This window comes from Hoplias malabaricus, chromosome 6 (genome assembly GCF_029633855.1).
Source record: "Hoplias malabaricus isolate fHopMal1 chromosome 6, fHopMal1.hap1, whole genome shotgun sequence".
Lineage (NCBI taxonomy): Eukaryota > Metazoa > Chordata > Actinopteri > Characiformes > Erythrinidae > Hoplias > Hoplias malabaricus.
This window is the reverse complement of record NC_089805.1, coordinates 41,532,392-41,544,605: the sequence shown is the minus strand read 5'-3', so window position 1 is coordinate 41,544,605 and position 12,214 is coordinate 41,532,392. Positions and strand designations below refer to the sequence as shown.

Here is a 12,214-nt window from a genome sequence, read left to right as displayed (position 1 = left end):
TTTGTCAGCAAAATTAAAAAATTCTCAGCTACTTGCAATAAACAAATCGAGCGAGAACATTTTCAGTAGCGCTCACAGTTAATATAAGGAGTAGTTTCTCTAAATTTAACACAAAATGTCACTTTTAATGACTACTGCAGTCTCAGAATTATTAAACACCCCTGAATAGAATTGCTCATAAGAGCACACTCTGCAAATCAGATGTTCTCTCAGTCTCACCTGATAATCATAGGCTTCAGATTAAAAATATGGACTGACTACGGGCGTTTGATTGCAAGTTAAAAATATGGAGAATTGTCCAAAAAGGTAAGAAAAGAGATCATTGCCTTGCAAAAGCAAGGAAAACGATACAAAAAGATTGCAAATGCTTGCAGTTCTGTCTGGAGGAGAAATAATGAAGCATACATTGAAAGGGGCGCCCTGTTTACAGTAAAGTATTGTGGTGGCTCAGTAATGCTCTGGGGCTGCTTTACTTTGTTAGACTTCTCTTGTTAAAGTCCCTGTCTTAAAATGAATCCAACTCCCTCTCTTTTCAAGATTGAGACTCTACAACGACCTCACAAGCCAACACTGGACCCTCAGGAATGCTACTAGAATCTGGTGTCTGGCTATGCATCACATTTGTAGCAGGTCATAACAGCAAAGTGTTCTTTAATAAATACTAAAGATGCTTGTCATTAAGTGGCTGAATAATGACTGCAGTAGTCATTAAAAGTGGCATTTTGTGTTGAATTTGAAATACAGTAATACCTTGACTTATGAGTTAAACTCGTTCTGTGGCCGAGCTCGTAACTCAATTTGCACGTGTGTCAAATTTAATTTAATTTAAAAAAAAGCATACTATTAAACCATACCAGCGCCCCCCCCCCATAAAAAAAAAACACAACACTTTTTTGTTACTTGTTTTTAAATAAGAAAAATTTAATTTATAAATAACAAATAATGTATAAAAATAATAGTATATAATAAAAGAGAATGTAAAGAAATAAACTGGTTCTATTAGGTGTATGTACCTTGAAGATCACAGGACGTTTTCGGAGGTGGAGGAGGTTTGGGAGAGTTTTTCTTTTCTTGCTCTATCGCTTAACTTGGTTTACTCCCTACACACTTAATGCTACAAAAAACAGCGATATGACAGAGTTCATAACGCTCGCTCATATCTCAGATCTCGGCTCGCATCTTAAAGCAGAAAATTGATCGAGCAACGGCTCGTATCTTGGAAAAATTGTAAGATGATTCACTCGTAAGTCAAGGTTTCAGTGTATTAGTTTAGTTATTTAAATTGTTCTCGTATTCCCCTCACTCTACTAAGTAGTTGTTCTTGTGTATTTTGTACCATTGCAGACAATTCCAATGTACTAATGTTTCATATAGATAACAGTATATAAATAACATAAATTGCTTTGTAATTGATTCCAAACCCTTCTTTTTTATCATGGTAATCTCTATATTCTTAAACATCACTTTAATATAAGTATCTTTTCATATAAGTATTCAACTCCCAGCTCCTGTATTTGGTTTTCCTTGTAATCCTGTCATGTTCAGTGCATTTAGATACCCATTGTTTCATATTAATCTGCTCGAAATATTTTGGCTGAGAGTGGTGGGACACAGTCATTTAGATTTGATTTCCAGCAATGCTATAGTATCACTGAGAAGCTGACAGTGATGCTATGGATTTATTAGAGTATACTCCTATGTATTTTCTCTGAGGTTTTTTTTTTGCCCTCTTTTTCAGCTGGTATGGAGGAACTGACATTAGAGCAGATAAAGAAAAAGTCTGAGCTGGAAGAAGACATTGACTTTGAACATGGTATGAATGTTATATATATGTGTGTTGAAGGTTGTTGAAGATATCTGACCAGTATATATTTATTTGTTAGAATAACTCAATCATTAGCCAAGATTAACAGTTTCAGTTCTATTATATTCAAAAGCTGAACTTGTGTCTGACACAGAATTTAACTAAAGTTATTGTGCACATTACTGTCATGACTTGTTTTATTTTGCAGATTTACTGACTGTTCCTCCAGGACTAAAGGCTGGGATGGACTTCAGTGACAAAGGTTTGAGCCACAGCTGTTTTTCTCTATTCTGACAAGTGGGTTATTTCATAAAGCAGAATTACTGAGTTAGCCAGATAACTTAAGGTGTACTGTGTATCCCTAGCATTATGAGTGTTATGAAGGCTAATATCTCACCCTCTCTGTATCTGTTCGGTAAATGATGCAGAGGCCAAGACCATAAAAGCTGAAGTGAACCTGATGTCACTGCTGTCCACTTTTGATGACATCATTGATCATACGGGTGAGGACAAAGAGAATGTCTCAGAAAGTGGAGAGACATCAAAACTCCCCAGAACCAACAGCCTTGAGGACTTGGGCATTAAGGTAAAAGTGTTTTACAATATAAATATTGTAATATATTTTAAAATTGTAATATTAATAAAAAGTGTTTTACAATATCAATATTATGTTAAAACACCTGCATAGTGCCCAGTTTGTTTTTTATATGAAATATGGTCTTTATAGTAAAAGATAATGTCTCGTTTAAATTAAACATTTCAGTATCCTCTTGGATAGGGCGGCAGGGTGGTGCAGCATGTATTGTCGCAGTCACACAGCTTCAGGAACCTGGAGGTTGTGGGTTCGATTCCCGCTCCGGGTGACTGTCTGTGAGGAGTTGGTGTGTTCTCCCCGTGATCGCGTGGGTTTCCTCCGGGTGCTCCGGTTTCCTCCCACAGTCCAAAAACACACGTTGGTAGGTGGATTGGCGACTCCAAAGTGTCCATAGGTGTGAATGTGTGTCTGTGTTGCCCTGTGAAGGACTGGCGCCCCCTCCAGGGTGTATTCCCGCCTTGCGCCCAATGATTCCAGGTAGGCTCTGGACCTACCGCGACCCTGACTTGGATAAGCGGTTACAGATAATGAATGAATGAGGATATATATATATATATATATATATATATATATATATATATATATAAACACACACACACGTGTTGGTCATAAAATTAGAATATCATGAAAAAGTTAATTTATTTCAGTAATTCCATTCAAAAAGTGAAATATTATACCCATTCATTACACACAGACTGATAATTTCAAGTGTTTATTTCTTTTAATTTAATGATTATAACTGACAACCAATGAAAACCCCAAATTCAGTATCTCAGAAAATTTACTTTTATCAGAGAACATAACTCAGCAGCAGTCCAGTCCTTTTTCTCTTTATCCCAGACGAGACGCTTCTGACGCTGTCTCTTGTTCTAGAGTGGCTTCACACAAGGAATGCGACAGCTGAAACCCATGTCTTCCATACGTCTGTGTGTTGGTGGTTCTTGAAGCACTGACTCCAGCTGCAGTCCAGTCTGTGAATCTCCCCCACATTTTTGAATGGGTTTTGTTTAACAATCCTCTCCAGGGTGCAGTTATGTCTATTGCTTTTACACTTTTTTCTACCACATCTTTTCTTTCCCTTTGCCTTTCTATTAATGTGCTTGGACACAGCTCTGTAAACAGCCAGCCTCTTTACAATGACCTTTTGTGTCTTGCCCTGCTTGTGTAAGGTGTCACTGGTCGTCTTTTGGATCCCCATGATTGTGTAGCCTACAGAACTAGACTGAGAGACCATTTAAAGGCCTTTGCAGGTGTTTTGAGTTAGTTAGCTGATTAGAGTGTGGCACCAGGTGTCAATATTGAACCATTTCACAATATTCTAATTTTCTGAACTACTGAATTTGGGGTTTTCATTAGTTGTCAGTTATAATCATCAAATTAAAAGAAATAAACACTTGAAATATATCAGTCTGTGTGTAATGAATGAGTATAATATACAAGTTTAACTCTTTGAATAGAATTACAGAAATAAATCAACTTTTTCATGATATTCTAATTTTATGACCAACACCTGTACGTAGGGGTTAGACAATGAAGCTGAAACACCTGTCATTGTAGTGTGGGAGGTTTCATGGCTAAATTGGAGCAGCCTGGTGGCCAATTTTCATTAACTGCACATGGCACCAGTAAGACCATGTGCATCCAATGGTCCAAACATTGTGTCCTGAAGGCGGTGCCTTCACAAGACTGGTGAAAGATTGGTTTGATGAACATGAAAGTGAAGTTGAACATCTCCCATGGCCTGCACAGTCACCAGATCTAAATATTATTGAGACACTTTGGGGTGTTTTGGAGGAGCGAGTCAGGAAACGCTTTCCTCCACCAGCATCATGTAGTGACCTGGCCACTATCCTGCAAGAAGAATGGCTTCAAATCCCTCTGACCACTGTGCAGGACTTGTATATGTCATTCCCAAGACGAACTGACGCTGAATTGGCCGCAAAAGGAGGCCCTACACCATACTAATAAATTATTGTGGTCTAAAACCAGGTGTTTCACTTTCATTGTCCAACCCCTGTATAGAGTGTAGTAATATATAAGCTATTTTCTGTAAAATATGGATTTTGCAGGGGATAGGTCAAATTAAATACCACTGTTTTTAAGGTAGAAAAAAAACCCTGTTTGTAATATTTTTTTCTTCACTCTTTCCAGGACGCAGTGCCCTCCCCAACTTCACCTGAAGTCTCAGTATCTGGCAAAACAGATGAAGGGAAGAGAAAAGACAAAGAGGAGAAGAAAGAGAGGAAGTGGGCAATGCCTGTGGATATCTCCTCACCTTGTGATGATTTCTACAAGCGGATTCCAGATCCTGCATTTAAAGTACATCTTACCCAGTTCAGCCATTATAACTAACAAGACATCTGGCTATAGATTGATAGACTACAGTGATATGTAGTAAAATTCAGGGTGGCATGACATTTTTTTTTTTTTTGTAAGAATAGGTGTTAAATTAAATAATAGTAATGCAAAAAAATCATTAGTCAGTCAAAATACACATTGGGCTATTTGTGTATCCAACAAATAATGGATACAAAATTAATGGTGGGCCCTAGGCTTAAATATTTAAGTGCCTCCAGCCCTTTGCTGAGTTGATGACCTGGTTATTTTATTGTCATGGTATACTGATGATTGTAAGGTATACCTGAATAGTGATTTCAGTATCTGAATATTGAAATGCAAATACCTTGTGGCTGAATTTGAAGGGGCTGTATGTTTCTGTTTAATGTAATTTGTTGCTGTCTCTCACTCTGTATCAGTATCCATTTGAGCTGGACAACTTCCAGAAGCAGGCTATCCTCCGACTGGAGGCTCATGACTCTGTTTTTGTTGCTGCCCACACCTCGGCTGGGAAAACAGTAGTGGCAGAGTACGCAATCGCTCTCTCCCAGAAACACATGACCAGGTGAGTTTGTGTGTTTATATATATTTTTAATTAAATTGTTCTCTGTGATGTTTTTTTGTACCCATTGTACCTTTTCTAAGCTGTCAGTTTTTCCCTGACAGGACCATCTACACCTCTCCTATTAAAGCACTGTCCAATCAGAAGTTCAGAGACTTTAAGAACACGTTTGGAGACGTGGGCCTTTTGACCGGAGATGTCCAGTTAAACCCTGAAGGCTCTTGCCTCATCATGACTACAGAGATATTGAGGTATATCATAACAACAATTCCACCTCATGGGCGGCACTGTAGCGAAGCTGGTAGCGTCACAGTCACACAGCTCCAGTGGTTACAGATAATGAATGAATGACGAATTCCACCACATTGATTGAAACCTGTATTTATATTTTTGTCAAAACATAGTTTTTGTAATAATATTTATTACATAAATAGTAATTAATGAATTAAAACTCTATCACTCTTTCTTAAAGGTCCATGCTTTATAATGGGTCTGAGGTCATTCGAGATCTTGAGTGGGTAATATTTGATGAGGTTCATTATATCAATGATGCAGAGGTGAGAAGATTTACAATGATATATATAAAAGCATGAGTGTAAATATAACAACTGACACACCTTGACTTTCTCTTTCTCTCCCTCTCACCCTCCCCCCTCTATCTCTGTCTCACTCTCTGTATCCCCCCCCCCCCCACCTGCCAGAGGGGTGTAGTATGGGAAGAGGTACTGATCATGTTGCCTGAGCATGTTAGCATCATTTTGCTAAGTGCTACAGTGCCTAACGCGGTGGAGTTCAGTGAGTGGATTGGGTATGTTGTTGCATATGTATAAACACACACACAGGCATTTGAGTGTTTTGTGTATTTAGTGTGTAATCTTGTGTATTTTCAGAAATTAAATAATGTTATATTATTATATGTCCGTGCAAAATGGCTGATTTATTGAGGAAAGCATTGAAGAATAGTTCTGCTGAGATGAAACAGGGTCAAATAAGCTACATTTTAAAAAACCATAAAAATACTGCAGTTATCTGATAATACAGTGAATGAATGTAACTAATTATAATGTCTCTGTCTCTTGTTCACTTTCTCTCAGACGCATTAAGAAGAGGCCGATCTATGTGATCAGTACAATGAAGAGGCCTGTGCCTCTGGAGCATTATCTCTACACAGGGAACAGCACAAAGACTCAGAAAGAGCTCTTCTTGCTGGTGGACCCCACTGGGAACTTCCTCACCAAAGGGTGAGATATTTTTTTAATCATTTATTTCTATTGAGGTTATGCGATACTTTGCAAACGTTTGGACACACCTGGTCAAATGAGAATGTGTTGCACAGATTATATCGGTTTTGTGTGTAGGTACTATGCTGCTGTGGAGGCAAAAAAGGAACGCACCAGTAAACACGCTCAGTCATTTGGTGCAAAGAATGCATCCCAAAACACCACACCCAACCAGGTATAATCTGATTTTACACAACTGTAGGGTTTTTTTTTTGCTTTTATAGGTACTAATAACTAATGTGAACGGGGATGTCTTGTTTCTGTGTGTTTCTTAGGACAGAGCCATATGGCAGACTCTGTTGAATTACCTGTCTCAGAGGCAGCAGACCCCAGTCGTGGCGTTTACCTTCTCCCGCACACGATGTGATGAAAACGCTCGCTCTCTGACCTCTCTGGATCTCACCACTTCTGTAGAAAAGAACGAGATCCACTCCTTTTTCCACAAAAGCCTGAGTCGTCTCAGAGGAGGAGACCGCCAGCTGCCTCAGGTACTGCAGCTGTGTTCGTCTTGATGTTTAAATGATGTTTGTGGTTTCTGACATGGTATCAACCCTAAAAACATTTTACTATGGGGTAGTTATGAGGGTACAGGGAACGCTTATTTTAATCAGTTATCATTATCATGTCTCATGCCATAATAGAGGTAGAGAAGTGGCATGGGGTTATAACTGATAGGAAAAAACTTTGGGGGAAGTTCTGGTGGTGCCTCTTGTTTCTTTTTGCTGGTGGTTTGAGCATGTCTTGCTCTAATAGTAACTTCTGTTTAAAGTGATGTATGCTACTGTTTGACCCTTAGATTCTACTGATGAGGGATCTGCTGAAGAGAGGGATTGCAGTTCATCACAGTGGAATCCTGCCCATCCTCAAAGAGGTCATCGAAATGCTCTTCTCAAAAGGACTTGTAAAAGTATGTCTCACTTCAGGTTTTGGCAGTGATACAAAAATACTTTGTAAAACCCTTTATCAGTGTGTTTAGTCTGCAGTGAATAGACCCAAGTTTTTTTCTTAATTGCATATATACTGCCCCAAGTTCATATTCTACAGGGGTGAACTAGCTTTGACAGAAGAATACAAATTTATAGGCACTTATGTCTTATAGCAGGGGTGCACATCAAACAAACTGACACAAAAATTAATAAATAATGCTTTTTTCATGAAGTTGTAGAACAATAACTTTACTTTTTTAGTTTACTTACAAATCTTTGAATGTAATAATTAAATCAAAGACTGGGAGAAAGAGAGTGGATTAAACGATTGGATTCGACCTAGCAGACGATTCAAAGGGAATTATTTTAAATATCTTTTTTTTGTTTATTTTTTTTTCTTCACTGATGTAATTTCTTGTCCAGTTTATGAATATTTTATACTGACATTGATACACTCCTCATGTTTTTTGGCCTAAGTTGAAATGTTTCTTTATTTTTAAAATGGTTGATTTTGAATTTTACAACACAGCTTTCATATAAAATATCAAGACAAGTGGACTTGCAGAATTGCAAGGGGCTTAACTAAGGTTGACTAAAGGTAAAACATATATATAAATAAATATATAAGTGGGTGGGCGGCACGGTGGCGCAGCAGGTAGTTTTGCAGTCGATTCCTGCTCCGGGTGACTGTCTGTGAGGAGTGTGTTGTGTTTTCTCTGTGTCTGCGTGGGTTTCCTCCGGGTGACTGTCTGTGAGGAGTGTGGTGTGTTTTCTCTGTGTCTGCGTGGGTTTCCTCCGGGTGACTGTCTGTGAGGAGTGTGGTGTGTTCTCTCTGTGTCTGCGTGGGTTTCCTCTGGGTGCTTTGGTTTCCTCCCACATTCCAAAATCACACGTTGGTAGGTGGATTGGCGACTCAAAAGTGTCTGTAGGTGTGAGTGTGTGAGTGAATGTGTGTGTCTGTTTTGCCCTGTGAAGGACTGGCGCCCCCTCCAGGGTGTATTCCCACCTTGTGCCCAATGATTCCAGGTAGGCTCTGGACCCACCGTGACCCTGAACTGGATAAGGGTTACAGATAATGAATGAATGAATATACATAAGAGAGGCAAATGAATACTGACATAACGCGTATTACGATAATGTAAGATGTGATTTGTTTTTGCCAGCCCTAGTACTACTGCATGCCCTATCTAAATCATCAAAGGACTGCACTCTCTCTTGCAGGTCTTATTTGCTACAGAGACGTTTGCAATGGGTGTGAACATGCCAGCCCGCACTGTGGTGTTCGACAGCATCCGCAAACACGATGGAACCGGCTTCAGGAACCTCCTGCCTGGTAAAAAGTCAAACATTTTACTGTGTTTAGGCACTTGTATAAACCCTCATGGTGACTAGAGCAAAGCTACAACATTTGGAAGTAATTATTCCAATAAGTGCCGTTTGACAAAAACACTTTTCCACTTTTCTTTTCCAACTTTAATGTCAAGCTTACACTGACTTTCAGAAACACAAGTGTAGGCAGTGTTCAAAAGGCTACATGACACCTGTGTAAACTGACAATTGATTTTTAACCTGCATGAACATTATTAATAAGAAATGTTCCAATAGGGAACGTCGGGTGGGTGGGTGGGGGACACAGCGTTCCTCTGCTTTTTTTCCAGTGAGGGAACACGAACCCCCAGTTTTTTCTAGAAATCTGTGTAAAGAGAGCTCAGTTTCAGTTGCTGACTGGACGTAAGCAAAGGCTAGAGACAGGCTACATTTGGATTTTATTATAAAAAGGGCGAAGTAAAAACGAGAATAACAAACAGAGACTAAGCCCCAGAAAAGCTCCAAAACCCAGAAGGACTAAATCCAGAGGCAAAAATAGAGAAAAACTAAGTGAGAATTCTGTACACGTGAAGACAGAGTAGAAAGAAAATGAGGCCATTCTTTGCATCATTACAGCCCTAAAACAAGGTTTAACACAGCGCTGCCTCTCCTTCAACACCTGCTATAAGCGCAGAGCACCGCTGTGTCCTGCCCCAAGCACCTCGCTGTTTTCACCTGTATCCTATTAATGCACATAACTGATATCAAATTGACCTCTATTTAGTTATTTACTAAAGTGAAGTTTTGCTAAATTAGATTGAATTTTTATCAGCACAGCTTTAAATACAGCCTCAAACTAGTTGTGGTTGTGCATGCATAATTGATGGGATTTTCTATGGTCGTTATAAATCAGCCTTCAATTATTAACACTAAAGTTTAGTTTAGTGTTAGTAACTGTACATACAAAAGTGTATATAACATCCAAAGAACCGCCTAATGTTATTTCCATTACTAAGATTGTGTGATGGTTCTCAGTTACTAAAATACGGAGCCCAGATCTAGCACATTCCTTATATTTCAGCAGATAAATCAGCTCACTTAAATGCCTAATTGGTGTGTGTGTTGCTCTGGTGTGTAGGAGAGTACATTCAGATGGCTGGCAGAGCAGGCAGAAGAGGACTGGACCCAACCGGAACTGTAATCATCCTCTGTAAGAGTGGAGTCCATGACATGGGTGATCTACATGTGATGATGCTGGTGAGTCCTGCAGCTGTTCTCCTGTAGCATATATATATATATATATATATATATATATATATATGAGCACTGCAGGTTTGATTAACGTTAATCAAATGTTCAAATCCAGTAGAAATGCTCTGAAATTACTTGGAATAAAATCTTTTTACAATGGCTTCCCTTGGACGTTAAGACAGTCTCCTGTTGCATGTTTTTAGTTGGACAGCGAAGATATGTTGCATGGTTGTCACTTGTATGGTCTCATACATGCATCTCTCGTATATAGTTTTTAATTGTAATTTAATTAATCCCTTCATAGCAGCAGCTCCCAAAACCCTGGAACGTTAATTAGTAAGAATCTGTGAAGCGTGGCCTTTTTTTCTTTATAATTCAGCAGAGAGCTATTTTTGTAACAATCGGTTTCTCTCACTCTCTCTCTCTTTCGCCCTCCTCTCTTTGTCTTTAACTCTGATGCTCTTCTTTTTCTGAATTTCTCAATCTCTTCCTCTTGCTGTCTGTCTTTACTCTTTGTCCCTCTGTTTCTCTCTCTCTCTCTTTATCACTTTGTTCCACTCTCTGCTTTTCCTTATGCATTCTCTCTCTCTCTCTCTCTCTCTCTCTCTCTGATCTTCATTCTAGTCTGGCTCAAACACCAGCTGAAGGCTTTGTTTTTAATCTGAGTCTTTCCCTTCTCACACTGTCAGTGGAGGGTGGTTAAAAATAGTCTGTTCTTCATTAGAGCGATGTTTCATTGTCTGCAGCTCCGTTAAACCCTTGTTTCCTTTCATTTCAGCACCGCTGTTGGGGAAGCTAGGTGAAAGTAATTGTCACTGAGCCTTGCGCTAATAGTTTAGCAGAAATACTTCCTGTGCTGCTCAGAATGTGTTTATCATGATCAGAGTTTGGGCTTTTTCTTCCACTGAGATGATGGATGACGGCGTCTTTTACATCTGCTTTCTGAGATGCTCTTTTAAAAAAAAATAATAATAAAACTTAATTAATTAAACAAATAACTTCATTCATTTTTTTTATTAGCATTACACATATTTACATGTGTTCTGTTCCCCTTCCTAATTTGTTTGGAACGTGTTGCTGGCATCAAATTTAAAATGGGCAAATATTTAAAAAAGAAATCCCAAACATTTCTGGAAATGTTAAATGTTAAAAGTATTGCTAGTCTCATTACAGTTGCAGTCAGATTCCACTAATAGTCCACCATGTTTGTGTACTCACGTTGCAAGGCATTCTGAATAATGGTGGTGATTGCATAAGCCCTTTATAAGCTTAGTCATTAACACTGTGCTATTTTAGCCCTTATTTCATGTTTGTGTTAATCAGTCTTTTTCTGTACTGAGATGAATAATGACTTTTAAAAACACCTCTCTCGTCATGTTGTCACGATCTTGTAGGTTGATTTTCACAGTAAATCCTTTAGGAGTTTAGGTGAATATTAACATGATCATATCCCAGTGTATTGATGTGTTGCCTGCCTCCATCATCTATGTGGATTCACCGTTTTTATGTTTTGTCCCCAATTTTCTTCCATTTTATTTAAAGTATATGTACCTAGGCAGTAGAACATTAAATAGCTTTGTGTGGTACTTTTGTTGGATACCACATGATTAACAACAAAAGCTGAGCATGCCAAGTTTTATTGAGAGAATTTTAATTTGACCATTAAAGGCTAAGCACCAGCTATATGAAAGTGTCAAACAGATAGTTCCTAACTTGTGTTTATTGATAGTCAGAAAACATGTTAGGCCTCTTGCCTGTGACGTAGATGGTGGACAACTCTAGAAGTTGCACTTAATTTAATGCAAAATGACGAAAAGGTGTGTTGTTTTTGGCTGCAATCATTCAATGTACAGTGAGACATCTGTGCACAAATGGCCCAAAGATCCCAAAATATCCAGAAAATGGACTAAATTTGTCCACTTTAAACGGGCACTTTGGAAAGGCCCATCCGCTCACTCCGTTATCTGTAGCTCATTTCACTGGCGCTTTTCCAACAATATGGGCATGTAAGGACACCAACGAAAGGTGTTCAAGAGCCTCTGTAACATGGAGGTAAACAGGGTAAGGACACTCACTTCGCCTGTTTTAGTCGGTGTTAGTTAACGTTAGCTTGACTTGCTAAACTCGGTGTCTCAGATTATACTCGGCTAC

General features: G+C 38.8%; 1 protein-coding gene across 1 annotated transcript in view; it reads left to right on the top strand.

Moving 5' to 3' along the window:
• skic2 (SKI2 subunit of superkiller complex) overlaps positions 1 to 12,214 on the top strand; it is a 37,855-nt gene that overhangs the window by 3,919 nt on the left and 21,722 nt on the right. Inside the window, exons 6-19 of the mRNA XM_066673937.1 lie at positions 1,739 to 1,813; positions 2,013 to 2,066; positions 2,233 to 2,390; positions 4,551 to 4,718; positions 5,156 to 5,301; positions 5,403 to 5,549; positions 5,771 to 5,855; positions 6,000 to 6,106; positions 6,393 to 6,539; positions 6,657 to 6,753; positions 6,854 to 7,066; positions 7,375 to 7,485; positions 8,726 to 8,837; positions 9,951 to 10,069. Coding sequence (XP_066530034.1) covers positions 1,739 to 1,813; positions 2,013 to 2,066; positions 2,233 to 2,390; positions 4,551 to 4,718; positions 5,156 to 5,301; positions 5,403 to 5,549; positions 5,771 to 5,855; positions 6,000 to 6,106; positions 6,393 to 6,539; positions 6,657 to 6,753; positions 6,854 to 7,066; positions 7,375 to 7,485; positions 8,726 to 8,837; positions 9,951 to 10,069 — 1,739 coding nt within the window. The remainder of the gene's footprint in view (positions 1 to 1,738; positions 1,814 to 2,012; positions 2,067 to 2,232; positions 2,391 to 4,550; positions 4,719 to 5,155; positions 5,302 to 5,402; positions 5,550 to 5,770; positions 5,856 to 5,999; positions 6,107 to 6,392; positions 6,540 to 6,656; positions 6,754 to 6,853; positions 7,067 to 7,374; positions 7,486 to 8,725; positions 8,838 to 9,950; positions 10,070 to 12,214) is intronic.